Source organism: Trachemys scripta, chromosome 15 (genome assembly GCF_013100865.1).
Source record: "Trachemys scripta elegans isolate TJP31775 chromosome 15, CAS_Tse_1.0, whole genome shotgun sequence".
NCBI classification, from domain to species: Eukaryota; Metazoa; Chordata; order Testudines; family Emydidae; genus Trachemys; species Trachemys scripta.
The window spans coordinates 19,235,543-19,255,080 of NC_048312.1; the positions used below are offsets into that span (position 1 = coordinate 19,235,543).

At 47.7% G+C, this 19,538-nt stretch overlaps 1 protein-coding gene across 2 annotated transcripts; it reads right to left on the reverse strand.

Moving 5' to 3' along the window:
- Positions 1 to 311: 311 nt before the first annotated feature.
- CHCHD10 (coiled-coil-helix-coiled-coil-helix domain containing 10) lies at positions 312 to 6,143 on the reverse strand. Of its 2 annotated transcripts, none has more exons than XM_034791405.1 (4): positions 5,990 to 6,143; positions 4,584 to 4,803; positions 1,245 to 1,392; positions 312 to 595 (listed from the first exon to the last, which is right to left on the reverse strand). In XM_034791405.1, exons 1-4 carry the CDS (start codon positions 6,034 to 6,036, stop codon positions 576 to 578), a joined length of 435 nt encoding a protein of 144 aa, XP_034647296.1. In that variant the 5' UTR covers positions 6,037 to 6,143; the 3' UTR covers positions 312 to 575. The 2 variants fall into 2 exon arrangements, with proteins under 2 accessions (XP_034647296.1, XP_034647295.1); XM_034791404.1 differs by having other exon boundaries at positions 4,584 to 4,806; positions 5,990 to 6,133.
- Between the last annotated feature and the right edge of the window lie 13,395 nt (positions 6,144 to 19,538).

A 19,538-nucleotide genomic window follows, 5' to 3' on the forward strand; every position in this document is an offset into this window, starting at 1 on the left:
ATGTCCATGAGCGGAGAGGATATTGAGATTTACAAGAATCCTAGTCAATGAAGCACTTGCAGGGCAGTGCTCTTAAAAATTATCTCTGCTCTGGCCTTCTGAGCAGATAAAAGTAATACAGCAGGGAGTCGTATATGTGTCCTGTGAGAGGAAATCCAGGCCTGGCCTTGTTTGGTTTTGCTGAGTCATCCAGCTACATGGATTTTAGTTATTCTGCTCCCTTTGTTTGGGGAGGAGATGAAGAAAACATTCAGAGATTAGAATGACATCCTGCAATTTAATCTACAGTAAGAAACACAACATACAAACTATTCATAGATTAAAATAAGCCATCTCCTTTTATTACATATTTCACTATAGCAAATCAAACAAGATCTGGATTCTAAAAGCCCAAATTCCAACCATTGTTCTTTCCTGGCAATTATAGAAGCATGTTAGCACTAAGTGGTTCTTTCCACTGGTCGGACTATCATTCCCTTCACCTGGTTACTTTGGTCACTAGCTATTCCTTCTAGTCTCTTCCGTTCTTGTCTGTACTCCAGGCTCCTGTTTCCCTGTGTTAGCGCTGAATGTCTTCACAAGAGGGAGGAGACACCTACAATAGGAGAGGTTGGAGAAGCTCAAGTTCAACATTAGGCAGAAAGGATCCTCATATGTCAAATGCCTGAATGAGGTGAATGCCCCATGATTAGCCAGAACATGCAAACAGGGGTACCAGTTCAATCAAGCACAAAAGGGGGTTTTGTCTACTCATCACTTCATTTATTTAGCATGTTGCTCCAGGAGAAGGGAACCCTTCTCCCCCGGCAAATGGGCAAGAAACAAGGGAACTGGCTGGCAGTGCTCTGGGAAAGGAGTAGGCTCCCCAAAGGAACATGGCAATAGAGCATCCAACCCCTAAAAAGGGATCTCCAAGCCCACTATCGGGAACACCATTTTCATTCTGCTAAGACATGGACCAAAGTGTCCCTCTTCCCCTTTCCATGATTCCTGAGCATCTTTATGGAGAGGACTACATTACTGAAACGGCAGAGATGTGAGACTTTGGAGTTACTTCAAAGACAAGGACAGCGACCTCTTCCACATTTAGAGGGTTTGGTTTCTTTAGGAGGAACTATTAACGAGCTGCTGTTCGAAAGCTCAGAGCCCTACCACACTACTCTTTCAAACATTAGCTCGTCAGTCCCAGACTTCATAGCTGCCCATCTCTGCACCCTGCAGCAAAACCAAGCAAAAAAACTCACCATTATTATATTTGCACTGCTTCAGTGCCTCGCTGAAACCTTCACACAAGGTCAAGTCACTCTGATTGGTAGCACAGTCCAAGAACTGCTTCATCTCATAGTGGCAAGGTCCATACTGTGGCTGCTGGAACGCAGGCTGCCTGGGCTCCTACGGACACCCCAAGAAGAAAAAAACATCCCAGTTTAGGGAGAAACTCTGGGACAGAAGGAGATGAATACAATGATCTATCATGTCTAGATTTTTCTGTTTACTTGCCAGTCAGGGCAAATGTGTGAATAAACTGAGCTCATATCCCATCATCTTGAATTGTTTTCAAAATAATTACAGTCCCAAATTCTCAGTGCATAATCAAATAGAAGGGAGGGCCATAACTGAGAAATAAAAACCTTTCTTAGACACCAATAGTCTCACGTTAGCAAAAGCAGCATTCCAAATGAAAGGATTTTCCCCCATTCAGAGAGGTAATGGAAGCTTCCATCATGCTACTCAAGTTGTTCGGATGTATACACTTAGAAGGACTATGTTGTAATAAGTCAGCCTGCAAATTTGCCCTGATTGTGAGCTCAGCTGTGAGAAGTGGGTGAAACTTCATCACATCACAACAAATGCTGATTGGAAAGGTGTAAAGGACAGACTAACTAGTCCAAACAAAAGAGACCCACAGCTATAATTTAAGGACTGTGTTAAGATCATGCCTAGGAACAAGAAAAATGCACCAAAATTGGTGTCAGATATTAGGCCTAATTGGTTGACAGAATAACTTGGGAATGGGCTATTCCACCCATCACTCCCTTTTGGGGTCCTCAAAGAAAGATACTTTGGGGAGGAAAAATTGGCTACTGGAGCAAGCTTCACCATCAGGGCTGCCACCCCCCATCTCCTGAGACTCCAGGCCTCCTCATCCTGAGAGAGGTCCTGACCTGACCAGGCCACAGAGTGGGACCCAGATGACATCTGGGATATGAGACTTGGCCTCAGCACCACCACTTGGTACTTTTTTCCTTCCCTATCGTCTCTCTTTTTTTCCCCCTTCTGTCTAATAAGCATCTGGCGTATCTGGCCATGACTGCATATTTGGCAACAATGCTATAAGCCAGTAACCAGAAAGAGGCAGCTAAAAGTAATACCCCAAGCAGCTCAATGCCAGTACAAGTTTGCCAGGTCTCAGTGCTGATAGAACCGTGTGCTGTGCCTGGGTTTTTCCAGCATCGAGGTTGCAAATGAGAGAGTCAAAACTAGAGACTAGAGACAAAAGCTCTATTGTCTCTTTGTGGTTCTCTCTCCCTCTTGTGTTCATCTTGTTTTGTCTCAAAAGAAGCAGGATTAGACTTAAACAGCAACAGCTCCAAACCACCTCAACTAACTTATTCTCTTCTCCCCAGAAAGGACAGTTATTTTTGATACGATCTAAGAGACTGTCGGACAAGAGGGGAGGGGAATTCCTGCTAAAAACTCTCCAGCTAAAAGGGAAAAAGAAGGCCTTAAAACTTTACATTTCAAATGCTGTAATGGTCTTTCATTCTTTTCTGAATCTTTTAATAAAAAGTTAAAGGATTTTTAATGGTGCATTTGCCATGGTACTAAGCAGGCTGAGGTCTCTGTATGCCAAACCCCAGACCTTGTTTAAAAAGGTTTACTGTTGGGCAGTGACTGGGCTAGGTTAACACCTTTGACTCTTTGGGACCATACATCCATGTAAGTTACTAGAACAGCGACCAACATTCAGCCAAACAAACCACATTTTATGTTGAGTTCCAGTGAGCTCCTGTTCTGATACTTTGTTCCTGCAGGACAGGTGGAAATTGGAGGCTTCTGGACTTTAACTGGCTATGTAGACTGCACCACTAGATACCAAGGCAGGGATTCTGATCTGTTTTCACAGTGGCTAGTACAATTGGACCACAATCCCCATTTACAATACTCAGGTGCTACCACAACAGAAATACAGACTGCTTTATGTCCCATTTAAAGAAATATTCTAGAGAGGGCAGTGATGAGAAGCAGGGAGGCAGAATGACTGGTTAGGCAACATCTCCCTCAGTCTGTACTGGGAGCCTTTTAAGAAACAGCTCCACATCGAGCAACTAACCTTGACTACAAGAGTCCAGAACTTTGCAGAAAAAGCCTTTCTAAAGGAGATTCTAGGGTTTCTTGTACAGGCCACAGCCTGCCTTCCCAGCACCTAGAGATCTAGCTAATCCTCAGACGGGCTCTGTTTTATGTAACAGTTACTCCACGGGTTGCACTTTGCTAATAATTTCTACTTTCGGATGCCCCACCAGGTGATGGGAATTGCACAACATCTCTCCAAGGAGACAGGTGGATCCCAACACTGCTTCCAGGCAGAAAGGAAACAAGACTCGCTGCTCTGCATCTCCAAAAGCTCTTTATGCACCTCAATCTTCGACAGCCCAGTAAAACTGGTCAGGATATGTCTCCCTTTACACAGAGGAAGTGAAGCAGAGCAATTCAGCAACTCCAGTGCCAAAGAGTAATCATCATCAGGGGCAGGATTAGAACTAGCGAGTTCCTGCCTTCCAGTCCCAGGACCAGTTCAAACAAATTGGGGCCCAGAAGAGTCATCTAATTGCCCCTTCTTTTAAGCAGCAAGGCCCAAGGCTAGTGTGCTCTGCCCCAACTGGCTAGAAGGTCAATCTCACAAGTGCAGGGCTAGAGACCAGAGAACATGTCTGGCACTTTGAGAGTTTGGGATGACAGTTCAGGTAACAGAGAGTGGAGGTTTCCTATTAAACATGAAAAAGGGGGAGGCAGGGAAGAGACATGTTTTGTGCCCCAGTCAGGACCAGTGTTAGTTTCTCCAGCTAGGAAAGATGAAGGCAGGTTAATGTCAACTGATTTATTTTAATCTAACTCCTAAAGCCAAGGTAGGCTTTCAGAAATTAAGTTCAGCTCGTTTCAAAATACCTATACCCATTGATTTTTAATGGATAAAAATGACAGTTTTTTTCTTGTAATAAAGGCATCTTATTAAGTTTAAAGCCAAACGGACCAGCAAAGTTCAATAAATCAATGTTCCAAATCCAGAGAGAGAATATACATGTGGCTGTTTCCTCTACCGACTAGCATCAGGTTCTGTTCTCTTGTCCCCACTTAAATCTCAGGTTTAGTCTGACCAAACTGGTTCTAGGCACCAACACACCCCTACACACAAGGCACCTCAGAGGCTCCTTAGTAATAGCAGGACTTAAAGTGGATATTGTTTTTGTGATCCTGGAGTGTATGAAGGCCCTCTAGGACACCTGACAACCAGCCCTGCTTCCTGGACTCCAGGAACCTCTGAAGAATAGTTTCTTGGTGAAACCATGGAGCTGCATTACCTGGATAGTACTGGCTGGTTTCGCTGGCTCAGTGCTGCTACCGCCACTGAATGCCCCAGTGAGAGCACTGCCAACCACATGGCCCACTGCAGATCCAACAGCAACCCCGGCAGCAGTGGTAGCCATCTGGGCCATCAGGCCAGGCTGCTGGGGCTGACCTGGGGCTGCAACAGCTGAAGGTGGAGGATGAGCTGGTGGGTGAGCATGAGCTGGGGCTGCACTGCTGAGCACAAGGGAAATGAACAAGGGGAGGAGAAAGAGTTTAGTGAAATTTGTAAAGGAAGGAGCTTACATTAGACATAACTATCATAGGAATATCATACCCCAGCAGCTCGCTTGTGGTCCCATGTAGGTATATTCCAAGGAGGGGGTAAGAGGGAGAATACACTGTGGGATACTTTTCTGAGACTGATTTGCTCCAGTTTAGCAGCAAGTGAAACAAAAAGGACCCCGTGCCACTGCTCAGTTTTCACACAAGTCAGCTCAATAGCTTTGTGGTTACAAATCTGGCACTGCCACCCCAGAAACAGATCTTATTTACTTCCTCCCATGCGTCCGTGGGCACAAACTCAGGAATTTATTCCACCTTCTAAACATACACCCACTTGCAGGCAAATATGTCAAGATGACACCACCATGGCTAAAGTCACCTTGAGACACCCATCCCTGTCAGCTAGCCAAGGGCATTGGTAGGAATACAGCTGGCATTGTACTTCCACAGCTGGTTAGTAACTAGTTGTGGAGCAGGGTCAGGATCCCAGAGGGCGAGGTTTGTCTTTCCAGCCACAGGAGGAAGTGCAGCATTTATAGTTGGTGTGATTATGGGGGAGAAGCAGGTGACCCCACAGCTGACTTGATGAGTGGCTCTATGTGAGGCCCTCCTTGGGGTGATCACCAGGGCAAAGGACAGCCCAGGCTGGAAACAACGGCACCGCTAGCCCATTAAGGGGCAGGGATTATACATTACCAGTCGGGAGAGATTCACCACGTCACCGTGAATGGTCCCTTACAACGTGCGCTAAGGATTTGTGCTAAACCAGCTGTTTGACCTTGTATGGGGCTGGGAAGCTCAGCACACCTGTCCCAGGCCCGAGGAAGAGCTGGGTGTGTGGCCAATGCCACCTCCCCCACCTTGTCATTCCGGAGAGAGGCGCTGCTTAAACACAGGGCATGTTAGGAGCCGGCCTTGGGGCGCAGGGCCTCCCGCAGGAACAGGGCTAGTGCCAGCGCTAGCTAATGCCCGCACCTTTCGCCGGGGGGTCACAAAGGAGCCCGGAGCCCCGGGAGCAGGGGCTGGAGCCCACTCGCGCTCTGGAGCAAGGCCAGGGACTCACGCGGACTGTCACTCCCGGGCAGCCCCTGGAGCTCGGGACCCTGCACCCGCCATAGGGTCCCCCCTGCCCCACCTGACTGCAGCCGGCCGGGCCGCCGCGCTTCTGCTCCCCCTGGGCATCCTCAGGCCGCCGCCTCCGTCCCGAGTCTCCTTGAGCACGGGCGCCGCGCAGCCGGTTTAAAGGGCTGGCGAGGGAACCCACGTGGCCAGGCTCGGCCACTGCTGAGCATGCGCCTCGTGAATGGCGCATGCTCAGTGACAGCACGTGAAGCCGCTGCCCACACCAGGCCTGCCATCGCTTTGCTCTCTGCGCAGGCGCTCTCCCTCCACGTGGACCCAGGCCAGAAGCTGGCTGTCCTAGAGCCACACATTTGACCTTCAGCTGCTTTCCAGAGAGTGCTGGCGGGAGCCAGGCAGGGACGGGCCTTGTGGTCAGTGCAGGATAATGCCCAATGAAGGCACCTTGGCCTAAGACTCCAATGCCACTGGGAAGAGTCATTCCCACTAGATCGGTCTGTGTGTCCATGAGCTCTCAACCCTGCCGCAGCATAGCATCATCCCGGGTCATTCTGGCCAGCCTCCCTGGCCTTCTGGTTAATTGGGGGGGGGGGGGGGGGGGGNAAGACTCCAATGCCACTGGGAAGAGTCATTCCCACTAGATCGGTCTGTGTGTCCATGAGCTCTCAACCCTGCCGCAGCATAGCATCATCCCGGGTCATTCTGGCCAGCCTCCCTGGCCTTCTGGTTAATTGGGGGGGGGGGGGGGGGCGAATCCTGTAAAATTGTTTTTGAGGTAACTTGAGGTCATGAGTGGAAAAGGCTGAAAACCACTGGTCTGTCTGTCCCTGCATTTCTAAAGCCCCCACTATGGTATAAATATGAAGAGCTGTAGATGAGTGATACAGAGTGCCCCTTGGTATATTTCTCACATGGCCTGCGACTGTATGGCTTGGGCTGTGAGCCCATCACACCCCAGCAAGTAAGTAGAGTTGGTTCTAGGGGCTTCTTGGACAGGCCACCTCCAAGGGACGTCCAGTTATAGCGCTTCTGCTCTTCCTTAGTAAGAACTGAACTCGTGCCCTGATGTTGTGGGAGGGAATGCTGTGCTGTGCTATTGGAGGTGTCCTCTGCTTCCAGGACAGCCAGCCTGCTCCCTTCTCCTGGCCAGGCAACATTGTTGGAGACTAGTTGTTTGTCTCTGCACACCACTGACCTCCAGTACAACATCTTTAGTATATCCATAGCATTCCCATTGTTGTTCCGGAAGACACATAATTTACTGCAATGGCAATTAGTTTTCCCAGGGCTAACATCATAATGGCAAGTTGACGTATTTTTGGTAAAGTCTCCTGTACCTGCTCACTAATCATAGATATAATTATCGCACCAGAATTCAGTCAGTTTAAATGATTATCACTGTGTCCTTTTGTCATGAGACAAACAACTCGTGTGTCACATGGTTCAGTAACTAGCCATGTGCCCACCAGAGGGTGCTATCTGACTTCTTTTAGCTGCAGTACCATAAAATTCAGTGTGGTGGGTGTATGGAAGGAAGATACATGCACACACACACACTCACCTCTGAAGGTGCTCCTTTTACATAATCTGTTACAAAACATCGTTCAGCTCTCATGGGAAATCAGGAATTTAATATTTGTCATTCAGGTATTTCTAAGGCATCTGTCACCTTAGTATCTAAATCAATGCACATTCAATGAGCATTTTACCCCAAACAAGGTTTACTCACAGTTGAAGAAGTCGTATATTGCTAGCGGTAGGTTTAAATTGAGAGGTAGGGTGCTGGCCTGCGGCTTGGAATACCTGGGTTAGTTCCCTCTTCGGCCCCAGACTTTGTGTTTGATCCCGGGGAAGGCTCTCTGGACCTCAGTTCCTTGTTTGTAAAATGGGAATAATTTCCTCTGCCCTGCCTCACAGGGGCGCTGTGAGGATATATTAGAGACTGAGCAGAGCACAGATACTGCAGTAATGGGGCCGGGTAAGTACCTAAGATACTTTGTCCCCAAATCAGTAATAACTGAGTGGGCTATAGTATCAAACAGAGGCGTTGTCTTTTCATTTTTCTGAAAGTGGCTCCAACAGGTGTACCCTCAAAAGCCTTACGGGGTGCTTTATTCTCTGCACTGGCTCTCCAATGCATGTAGAGCCCCGTTCAGCCTCTCTGTCTTCATAGTCTAAAGTTTCCAAGGGACTGGCCCTAGCTACTTTTCCCTTCACAACTATCAACTAGGACTTCCCACCAACAGCAGAGGTTCACGAGTGCAGGAGAAAGAATTTCAGGAGCTGGCCTTAGCCTCTGCAATTCATCACGCACATGATTAAAACGACCCATAGATTTCACCCTTCAGCATTGTCACTTCTCCCAATTTGTGAAAGCCCCAGGTGCTGGAGTCATGGGATTAGGTGAGCATCTGAACTTCCATTTAGAAAAAGATTTTAGCTCTGATGGTTGTAGAGAAATGCTTGAAAATATGAATCCTAAAGACTATGACACCAGAAGACAAGTAAAAGAAACCCACAAATTATTCCATTCAAAAATCTCATGATTTTTAATCCTCTCTCATGTAGGTTAGTGATAGTGCCGCTTCCAGAACTAAATGCAAACCCAATCGTTTTAGCTCAGCTGCTGCACTAATGGGGGCTGCATAAGTACCGATAGAGATAGATTAGAGAGTTATACAGACAGACCTCTTGACGATTTCTTACTCCCCTTTCACCCTGCTTTGGCATCTCCACAGGTCCGCAGCTCAGCCCCATATTTTTCTGAGAGAAACGGAGTTAGTGTTTCTGGAAATGGCAAGTAGGTGACACGTCACTTCCATGGTGTAGGAGAAAGACACTCTCCATCCTGACCTCACCCCGCTACTAGGGTCTATGAGATGCAACTCCCAGCTCCAGACTCTGATCCCTGCAGGGAGCTGCTGAGCACATCCAGGAGGTCACAAGCTACTGAACTGTGCCCCACATATGTTCCCCTTCTCACCAGAGAGCCCAGCCAACCACCCCAAGACGCCCTGAAAACCAAATGGAAAGACACTGCCCCAGAACCAGGGATTTTTTCCATTGGCTGCTCAACCCTTTTCATTATGGCAGGAGGGGGAATGGAGAAAAGGCACCAAAAGCCAAAGCACCGTAGGAAACCTCACCGTCTTCACCACCAAATTCCAGAGAGCTTGTTCACCAAGGCAGGAAAGTGGAGATATTGTGAGCACAGCTGCAGGTTCATGACACCCTGTGCAAACAGACCCAGTTCAGACAGGTTACAAAGTAGCAGCCGTGTTAGTCTGTATCCGCAAAAAGAACAGGAGTACTTGTGGCACCTTAGAGACTAACACATTTATTTCAGCATAAGCTTTCGTGGGCTACAGCTCACTTCTTCAGATGCATAGAGTGGAACACACAGACAGAAGATATTTATTTATACATACAGAGAACATGAAAAGGTGGAAGTACGCATACCAATTGTAAGAGGCCAATCAATTGAGATGAGCTATCAGTAGCAGCAGAAGAAAAAACTTTGAAGTGATAATCGAGATGACCCAGAGAAGGTGTGAGGAGAACTTAACATGGGGGGGAAAAAATTCAATTAGTGTAATGACCCAACCATTCTCAGTCTCTGTTTAGGCCTCAGTTAATTGTGTCTAATTTGCATATTAATTCAAGTTCAGCAGTCTCTCTTTGCAGTCTGTTTTTTTGTTGCAAAACTGACACCTTCAAGTCTGTCACTGAGTGATTAGAGAGGTTGAAGTGTTCTCCCACTGGTTTTTGAATGGTTTCAGAGTAGCAGCCGTGTTAGTCTGTATCCGCAAAAAGAACAGGAGTACTTGTGGCACCTTAGAGACTAACAAATTTATTAGAGCATAAGCTTTCGTATATATATATGCTATATATATATGCATCCGAAGAAGTGGGCTGTAGTCCACGAAAGCTTATGCTCTAATAAATTTGTTAGTCTCTAAGGTGCCACAAGTACTCCTGTTGGTTTTTGAATGTTATGATTCCTGATGTCAGACTTGTGTCTATTTATTCTTTTGTGTAGAGACTGTCCGGTTTGGCCAATGTACATGGCAGAGGGGCATTGCTGGCACATGATGGCATATATCACATTGGTAGATGTGCAGGTGAACGAGCCCCTGATGGTGTGGCTGACGTGGTTAGGTCCTATGATGGTGTCATTTGAATAGATATGTGGACAGAGCTGGCATCGGGGTTTGTTGCAAGGTTAGGTTCCTGGGTTAGTGTTTTTGTTGTATGGTGTGCGGTTGCTGGTGAGTATTTGCTTAAGGTTGGGAGGCTGTCTGTAAGCGAGGACTGGTCTGTCTCCCAAGATCTGTGAGAGTGAGGGATCATCTTTCAGGATAGGTTGTAGATCTTTGATGATGCGCTGGAGAGGGTTCAGTTGGGGGCTGAAGGTGACAGCCAGTGGCGTTCTATTATTTTCTTTGTTGGGCCTGTCCTGTAGTAAGTGGCTTCTGGGTACTCTTCTGGCTCTGTCAATCTGTTTTTTCACTTCAGCAGGTGGGTACTGTAGTTTTAAGAATGCTTGATAGAGATCTTGTAGGTGTTTATCTCTGTCTGAGGGATTGGAGCAAATGCGGTTGTATCTTAGAGCTTGGCTGTAGACAATGGATCATGTGGTGTGTCCTGGATGGAAGCTGGAGGCATGTAGGTAAGTATAGCGGTCAGTGGGTTTCCGGTATAGGATGGTGTTTATGTGACCATCGCTTATTAGCACAGTAGTGTCCAGGAAATGGACCGCTTGTGTGGATTGGTCTAGGCTGAGGTTGATGGTGGGATGGAAATTGTTAAAATCATGATGGAATTCATCGAGGGCTTCTTTTCCATGGGTCCAGATGATGAAGATATCATCAATGTAGCGCAAGTAGAGTAGGGGCGTTAGGGAACGAGAGCTAAGGAAGCTTTGTTCTAAGTCAGCCATAAAGATGTTGGCATACTGTGGGGCCATCATGTGCCAGCAATGCCCCTCTGCCATGTACATTGGCCAAACTGGACAGTCTCTACGCAAAAGAATAAATGGACACAAATCTGACATCAGGAATCATAACATTCAAAAACCAGTGGGAGAACACTTCAACCTCTCTAATCACTCAGTGACAGACTTGAAGGTGTCAGTTTTGCAACAAAAAAACAGACTGCAAAGAGAGACTGCTGAACTCGAATTAATATGCAAATTAGACACAATTAACTGAGGCCTAAACAGAGATTGGAAATGGTTGGGTCATTACACTAATTGAATTTTTTTCCCCCATGTTAAGTTCTCCTCACACCTTCTATGGGTCATCTCAATTATCACTTCAAAGTTTTTTCTTCTGCTGCTACTGATAGCTCATCTCAATTGATTGGCCTCTTACAATTGGTATGCGTACCTCCACCTTTTCATGTTCTCTGTATGTATAAATATCTTCTGTCCGTGTGTTCCACTCTATGCATCTGAAGAAGTGGGCTGTAGCCCACGAAAGCTTATGCTGAAATAAATTTGTTAGTCTCTAAGGTGCCACAAGTACTCCTGTTCTTTTTCCAGTTCAGACAGGCTGACTTTGTTCAGAAGTAAGAGCCCCAAACCGTAACAGAGAGCGGGGGGAGGCACCACATCCGCCGGAGTCTGACTAGGGGAGTTTCGTAGCCCTTTCCCTATTATCGTCTGGCAATCGCCATCCCTTTCCGTCATCACATGCACCATTAAGAGAGGATCTTTGCAATGGACCTTTGTTGTTTCTTGCCCAGAAGCTACTGCAGGGAGGTGGCTAAAGAGAATAGCACATTCCCAGGGGAGTTAGTGAGGCTGGGGAAGCACTGAGGTAAACCTGCAACTGAGGGAGAATATCCTAAGCTGACTCAGATATCTGTATCTGTGATGTCAGGAGTCGCCATAGGGGCTGATGCCCAGAAACTGCTTCCTGGTTCAAACCACGGTGCCCCTAATCAGCATGGAGGCTTGTGCTTGTCAGCCGTGGGCAGCAATGTCCGGGAATGATACCGAGAAGGCTGTGTTCTCAGTATACCCTGGACTGCAGGCTGTGGCTGGTTGCTTCAAATCACCTGGCCTGCAAAGTGTCCACCTTTGGGGCCATGGCGGTTTTGTTTTGGAGAGCTTCTCAAAGGGGAATTTAGTGCTAACAAATGTGTCGCAATCCAGGTGTGGCCCAAGCACAAGTAGCCATGCAAGCGTTCCTACCTCCCAAGCTTAGTGGTGAGAGGGTAGCACATCCAATCCTTAGCCTAGATGCTGATACTGCCAAAGAAGGCACCCGCTGGTTCTGATAGCACGTGCACAAGGAACTGGACTGAGTTGCAGACTCATGTCAGGAAGGCCACTGAACAATCCTCAGATGCAAAATTGGTTGGGCTGTTCTCCCCGCTGCGCCGAGGTCCGGGCTCAGTATGTGTGTTCTGCAGTTGCTGAGGTATTTGTTACTCAGGCTTTCCAGAGTGTGCTGTGCAGTGTCCCACTGAGTCTGGTTTTCCTAGATTACATCCCAGATGCTCTGCATGTTGTTATCTACAGGAACGCACTCAGAGCTGACAATAGCCGACTGCAGCCAGCTTCACACGCTGCTAGGGAAGCCGGAGAGTTTTGTCATGTCTGCCTCAGTATCTAATTTTCAGATCTGACCCACCCTTTGCTTTATCTGGCCCCCTACGCACTGTGATGATGACCCTGTAGTTGTGAGATCCAGGTTCTCAGAGGTGAGCTGACAGGGGTTTTATTACAGGGTGGAATAACTTTTCTCTCTCCTGATGGCTTTTACCTTCTTATGAAGCAACCCGCGAGGAGAGGGGAAGGCACGTGAATGCAGAGCTCACACTCTGACGTCTGTTATGAATTTGCACTTCACTTTCTACAGCACAGCGCTGCCAGATAGAGACAACAAAAAACCCTGAGAGGGCAAACCACTCTCTTAAAGTGCTTGATACTTAGTTTTTTCTTACTATCCCAAGCAGACAGTATCTCAGGGATTAAGTGATACGGGGCAAGCGGCTTTCATCTCTGGACACATCTGTCTAAATGTGCCTGACTGCGTTTAGCTGGTCTCAGTGTACTGGGCCACATCACAAAACCACCCCACAGTGTGGCATGGCTAGCGGCAGTCTCCCCCCCCCCCCCCCCCCCCCCCCCCCCCCCCCCCCCCCCNTGACTGCGTTTAGCTGGTCTCAGTGTACTGGGCCACATCACAAAACCACAGTGTGGCATGGCTAGCGGCAGTCTCCCCTCCCCCCCGAAGGCCAGGGCAGGTTCAGCAGATCAGAAACGAGAGGGATGGGTGGAGCTGTGTAGGGGAAGCTTTCACACTGCTTGTCTGCACTATGTCTGGCTCTAGCCATTGCTAGCCCTCTCTTCGGAGAACGCAAAATCACTGCAAAATGAAGAAGCCTCGCCTGTCCGTGAGACCGGCTGACTCAGGTGATGGCTAATGGGACAAGGAGCCTTGCTCTTGTAGGTCACCGGCCCAGACTCCAGTCAGGTCCGTGATAACCAAAAATCCTGTCGGAGGGTTGTGCACATCCCAAGAACACTACAACTGGTAAAGAGGCCAAGAACTGAACATGCCATGGGGACTGACTATCTATCTTAGGTACTCATCTGGCCCCTGTCACTGTCATATCTGAATGCCTCACAATCCTCCCCACGGCCTGTGAGTGGGACTGGGAAGACAGAACTCTCTTCGCCGTCAGGGTTGAGGCACATTGGCCAGGCACCATGAGGGCAGCTTGTAATGCCAATCTGTGGCTAGATCCAGGACTTCTGTCTCCAGGGCATTACAGCCACTTTCTAAGAGTTTAATGGAAAGAGGACATTGCGGTTTGGGAGCAGAACAAAGCTACTTGTTAAAGAGCTGCAGATAAGATGTATATGAATTTGATTTCAGTGGGATAAGAAGTATCCTTATCCGCTTATTTATTAAGCTGTTCTTTGCAGCAGGCATTTCCCTAACTAGATTCCCCAGAGGGGATGCTCCTCCGCTCTGCTCTCTCTCTCTTCTCTTTCTTTGATCCTCTCCTCATTCTCTTGCCTTGGCTTTTGGTCTTTGCCCTGAAATGGAGATGGGGAATCTGTCAGTGCCACCCACGCCCCTGGCGGATCAATCCCAATGCTGCACCCTGCAGAAATAATTCCTGAGAGCCAATGAATCATCACATAGTGCAGGCCACACCACAGCCCTCTATAATGTTTCCCTTATTTCTTCAGCTTCGCCTACCTCTGTGGTTATTTCTCTCTCAGGCCGTATCCCGTAGTGAACACTTTTCCTGGCTGGTGTTTTCACTCACAGCCCCTGTGTGCCACTTTCTCAGAGACTCAGGAATTTCTCACATCTTCTCAGAACCTACAGGTTGATGGGGATTAGTGCTGGTGAGACTAGATGAGCATTGACGTGTTTATGGGTTTCATGTCATGCACCCCAATAGTAACTCCACGGGTACATGTTGCAAGCCTGGATTCACAGAGTGCTCACAGGTTCCAGTCAGGGCAGACTGAGATGTTTAGTAGCTTTGACTGTGCTCAGTTGAGAATTTTTATTATTGTTATTATCACCACCCCAAACTGAGTATTTCTGAAAGTCAGCGCAAGCCAGGGCAGAACTAGAGATCAGGATCTGAATGCTGCCCAGGGGCTGGCAAAGGCATTCAAGTCTTGGTAGACATTAGACATCTGATTTATGGGCACAACCCTTGCGAGACTAAGACCCTGAACTGGCTTTCTGTGCCTATCTGCACTGGGTTCTGGGGGCAGCTCCTGAGAAGAAGGATCTGAACTGGATTTCTATCTCTATACTTCTATGGGCCCTATCATACCTGAGCGCCTCACAATCTTGTGACATATTGATCCCCACAGCCCCCCTCGGAGGTAGGGAAATGATATTACACCCGTTTCATGTACAGGGGAGTGAGGCATACAGTCAGTCAGTCACACACAAAGTCTGTGGTGCAACAGGAAATTGAGCCTTGGTCCCCCAAGTCCCAGGCTAGTGTCCTAACTACTGTACCATCCGACCGCTCCTCTGTCGGAATCTGGAATGAGTGAATCCACCTGCGGGGAGAAGAACTCGAACTGGATTTCAGTGCCTGCCTGGAAGCTAGCATGGATTCCTGGCACAGTGCAGCCCTGGGAGGCAATGAATCGTAGAATCTGTGGCATGAGAGGTGGAGGAGGTCTGCTTTCTCACCTAGCCCATCCCTTACCAACGCAGTGTGTTGTCTGGAACCCAAACTGGAGTTCTGGGCCTGCCTTCAGTTGCCAGGCACAGAGTTCATTATTGCTCCTTCCAGCTTTAGTGCATGAAACTGGCTCCCTCCAGCCTGTGCAGCAAAAGCGATTTAAAAAGTAGACAAGAATCAGGAGGTTGCCCTGCCTAAAAAAAAACACCTCAGCTATGTGATGGCTTCAGGGCTGTGTTCATACATTCAGTATCTTATAAAAACTCCTCTTTTGGCTGGCTTCAGTGACTGGCAGGAATTAGAGTGCTGGCTTGGTAATTAACTGCTGCATAAATGTTCTTGGCGGCTAGTGTTAGAGCGCTCTCCCCTAGCACACATGCACAGAGGAATTAGCGCACATTAGGGCTTCCAGGGTATATTTCCCACCGTCATACAGTGTGGGTAGCCCTTCTTTCATGGGTATCTTTCCTCTCGTGTATTCCGTAAGCATGGCCCCTTTCCTTGGGTTACTCTGTGTTTTTATGGTAGCCCCTGGTAATGGTAGATTGCCATATGATTCCACACAATCCTAATCCATATGGCTGCATATGGTAATTGCCTAATGGCACTGGGCATTGCATGGGTTCACACAGCACAGCCCTTTGATGCATCATTTGCAGATGCTTATTGCGTTTACTGTCTGCCTCCCTACGCGTTTGCACATGGAATCACCTAATTACCACATGCATGGGCAGATCTGGGCAGTGCAATGGGTGTATAGACACTTTTGCCCTTCTTCAAATGTTTGGCTGCATGTAGTTCGTTGGCACATCACACGGTATGATTGCTTGTAGAGCTGGACAAACTATTCAGATGAATTTAGCCCCTTGTTTGTGAATTATCGTCCAAAAATCTTTGATGTTTACAAACGTGCTTTTTACTCAAAATGATTTCATGACAGAATATATTTCACCCTGTGGGTTTCATGTCCTATTTTTATTCTTATTTTATTATTCACCACAACTACTGCTTGGTATGTGCACTATTCATAATCCACTATTTGTGTCAGGTGCTTGATCACCAAAATCAAGTCGTTGTAATTCTACTCCCTAATTGGATGACTCCCAAACGCACAAAGAAATTTCAAACCTGGTGCAAATACTTCGGAAAGCAATATGTATGCAAATATCTAGTTGCATGCATAATCACAACACTTCCTTTATCCCATAAACCTTTTTGCAAACAAAAATTCACTCATTTGCTGGGAGAAAATCTATGAGGGGTGAATCAAAATAATTAATAGGATTTCTTGGAGCAAATGAATAGACTTTTTGCAGTATTTGTCCATCTCAGGTTGAATAATGCATGACTTAGCAGTGGATGGTAATGACACGATAATAGCATTGTGACACATGGTAATATATCGAGAACAGAGACATAACATGGATTGTCTTTTTGTTCTGTGTTTGTACAGTACCTAGCACAATGGGGTCATGGCCCATCACAGGGGCTCCGACCTGCTGTGATAATACAAATAATATAATAATGAAAATAACAACATGGACTTTTGAAGGTATTTCCTCAGACAATAAATTTCCTGTTACCCCTATCGCACCTCAGCCACTTTTGATTTGAGGGTTTATTTTACTGCAAAAAGACAAGTGTTAGAAACCAGAAAACTGAGAAATGAAGAAAGAAAGCCCAAGAGAAGAAAAAGGAACGTCAAAAAGGCCAGGGGACAGACAGGTAGGCATGACGGAGAAGGAACGAGTGCAGTGGGTAGGAAGATAGCAAAAGGAGAGCAGCGTTTCAGCTTTCAAGTCTTGAACTCTCAAGTTTTACATGCCATTTCTTGGATGTGGTTTACCCCGAGGGCAAACACAACAGCTGTGAAGTTTCAGCAGATGAACAATGTAGTTTTCAATAAACTTCATAAAGCAAATGAAAAGGACTTTTAACCCGTTCACGTTGGCCCAGTGTCAGTTCTGTAGGTTCTTATCCCCTGGTGATTGACCTGAAACAATACATGTGACGTTTGTTTCTCGATTGAACACCAGGAATTGATTCCAGAGCAGACAGGCTTGTGGTATATACAGAGTGGGTATCGCTGAACAGATTGCTCTGTTCTCTGTCTTCTGAAGACCGCTCCCCCAAAAAGGACCCTTTCACAGCAAGGCCCAGTGGGGTACAGCCCACATGCCTGTAGGGCTTTCTCCATGTCCTTATTCAGAGTCTGATGTATCCATGGAAATCCATTGTGGAACATTTGGGACTTGTCAAAGCTTCAGCCTCTGAGTTATTGTTCAATTGCCCACATGCATAAACATTGTGGATGGCTCGGAGGCAGGCAATTCTGCGGACCTGGAGAAGCTTCTTATAGTTAAACTATGTAATCACGAACATCCAGTCCTGTAGGAAGAGTTTGTCCCTTGCGATGTGGTGGGGAACTTCCCAGATCCCCTTGTCATCTCCGGTGCCATTAGGATGTCATAAGATCAAGACAATGGTCCAGTTCTGGCCTCCATTGTAGCCACACCACCAAAGTTTTGCTGGGAGAGAATTCTGGATTTGGATTTGGCCCATCTCCGGCTGTCCACGGAAACATCAAAATCAGTGTAAAATACAAATAAAAGTCAATCCACGTGGCGAAATAGGATGAGGAATCCTGGGGTGTTTCACTGACCACCGCAGTGTGCATATGGCACATACAGTGAGGTAATGCTAGCATATTATTCTGTAATAATAAGAAGATTAAGAGGACAGATATCTACAGCTATTGTCCATGGACCGATGCTGACTTATACCAGCTGAGGCTCTGGGCCATAAAGCTTATCTCTGAAACCTATTGAGGTGCAATCAGTCTGCAAGGAGGAGAGATCCATTGGCATGGCTTCGCTGTGGATAATGTGTTATGAAGATCCTCCAGGGCTGGTGTCTGTGAACTGAGACACTCAGCATGAGCAAAGGTGACAGAACTGGGCCTTTAGTTTTTTACTGTCAACTGTATTAATGGGGATTAAAGTCAATGGGGGTTTGCCTGAGTGAGGACTGAACAGAAGCCGAGCGAGGGCCTCGGGATTTGGATTTTGTAGAAGCAATTATTTGTTGCGTTTCCCCTTTTGTGGTGCGGATTTGCCCGGGTGGCAGGGAGTCTGGGACAATGAGAGCTCAATCTTACAGCTACTCTAGCTGGGGAAGGGCTGTGGTGCCATTTGATACTGAACTCACCCTGGCTCTGCGGGGAGGTAATGAGTCTAAACAAATCCTTGAAGGCATTTCACACATTTCACGCAGCACCACTTTTTTAATTGAATTCTATTGGGTTTTTAGCTCATGCCTTAAAAGCTTCTGCCTCATCCAAGTGCTGAGGACTAAGTCACGTCCCTCCTCTACCATCTCTCTGTGTCTTGCCCCTATTTCCCTCCCGGCTCAGACGTATTGCACACATACAGGAAAGGTCACCAGAAAGTGCCTGCGTCATTTACCGGAGCAGGGCTAGACGGGATTGGTGCCTGAGCCATACTAGGGCCAGGCGGTATATCTATGGCAGTGAGGTTACTTTTTCTGGTTACGTTAGAGCAGGGGTCGGCAACGTTTGGCACGTGGCTCGCCAGGGTTTGCACCCTAGCAGGCCGGGCCAGTTTATTTACCTGCTGACGCGGCAGGTTCGGTCGATCGCGGCCCCCACTGGCCGCAGTTCGCCGTCCCGGGCCAATGGGGGCGGCAGGAAGTGGTGCGGGCGAGGGATGTGCTGGCCGCGGCATCCCGCCGCCCCCATTGGCCCAGGACAGCCACGATCGGCCGAACCTGACGCGTCAGCAGGTAAATAAACTGGCCCGGCCCACTAGGGTGCTCACCCTGGCAAGCCGCGTGCCAAACGTTGCTGACCCCTGCGTTAGAGCCTGGATTTGTTATGCTAAAGCCCATCTCTTCCCCACAGGCTTTTAGGAAGGGGATGAGCTGTGTATTACACTGTCCTGTATGACTTTGGATACACTAATTTATGTGACGGACACCCAGAGCACAGGATGAGAGCTAAGAGAGTGTTGGTATAGAAGCCAGCACAATGGGGTCCTGGTCCAGGACTGGTTCTCCTAGAAGCTACCCTAATATAAATAATAATAATAAACACAACTACCTTCTTCCCATTCACTCCCTGAGCTTCTCTCTCTCTTTCATGCCCATTATCTCCTTTGTTTTTCTGCCTAATCCCTAACCTCCCTCCCCTGCTGTATCTGCCTGTCCCTCTGGCTCATGAACCGCTGCTTTCATGTGGCTTGCTTAACCCAGAGCACAACCCCTGATTGAAATGAGATGGGAAGCCCTGAGCCCTGCCTGTTTCGGCCCACCTGGCATCAATCAAGGCAGCCGCTTCCCTGGGGAGAGCCCAGCCGCCCCTCCGGCGCTAACGAGACTCGGGGAGCACTCCGGAGGGCGCCTGGCACTCG

Coding starts and splice junctions, on each gene's coding strand:
- CHCHD10 (XM_034791404.1), bottom strand. CDS start 6,036: ATGCCCAGGGGGAGCAGAAGCGCGGCGGCCCGGCCGGCTGCAGTCAG. Junction 1,393..4,583: donor AACCAGCCAGTACTATCCAG/GTAATGCAGCTC, acceptor GGGTGTCCGTAG/GAGCCCAGGCAGCCTGCGTT. Junction 596..1,244: donor GCAGTGCAAATATAATAATG/GTGAGTTTTTTT, acceptor CTCCTATTGTAG/GTGTCTCCTCCCTCTTGTGA.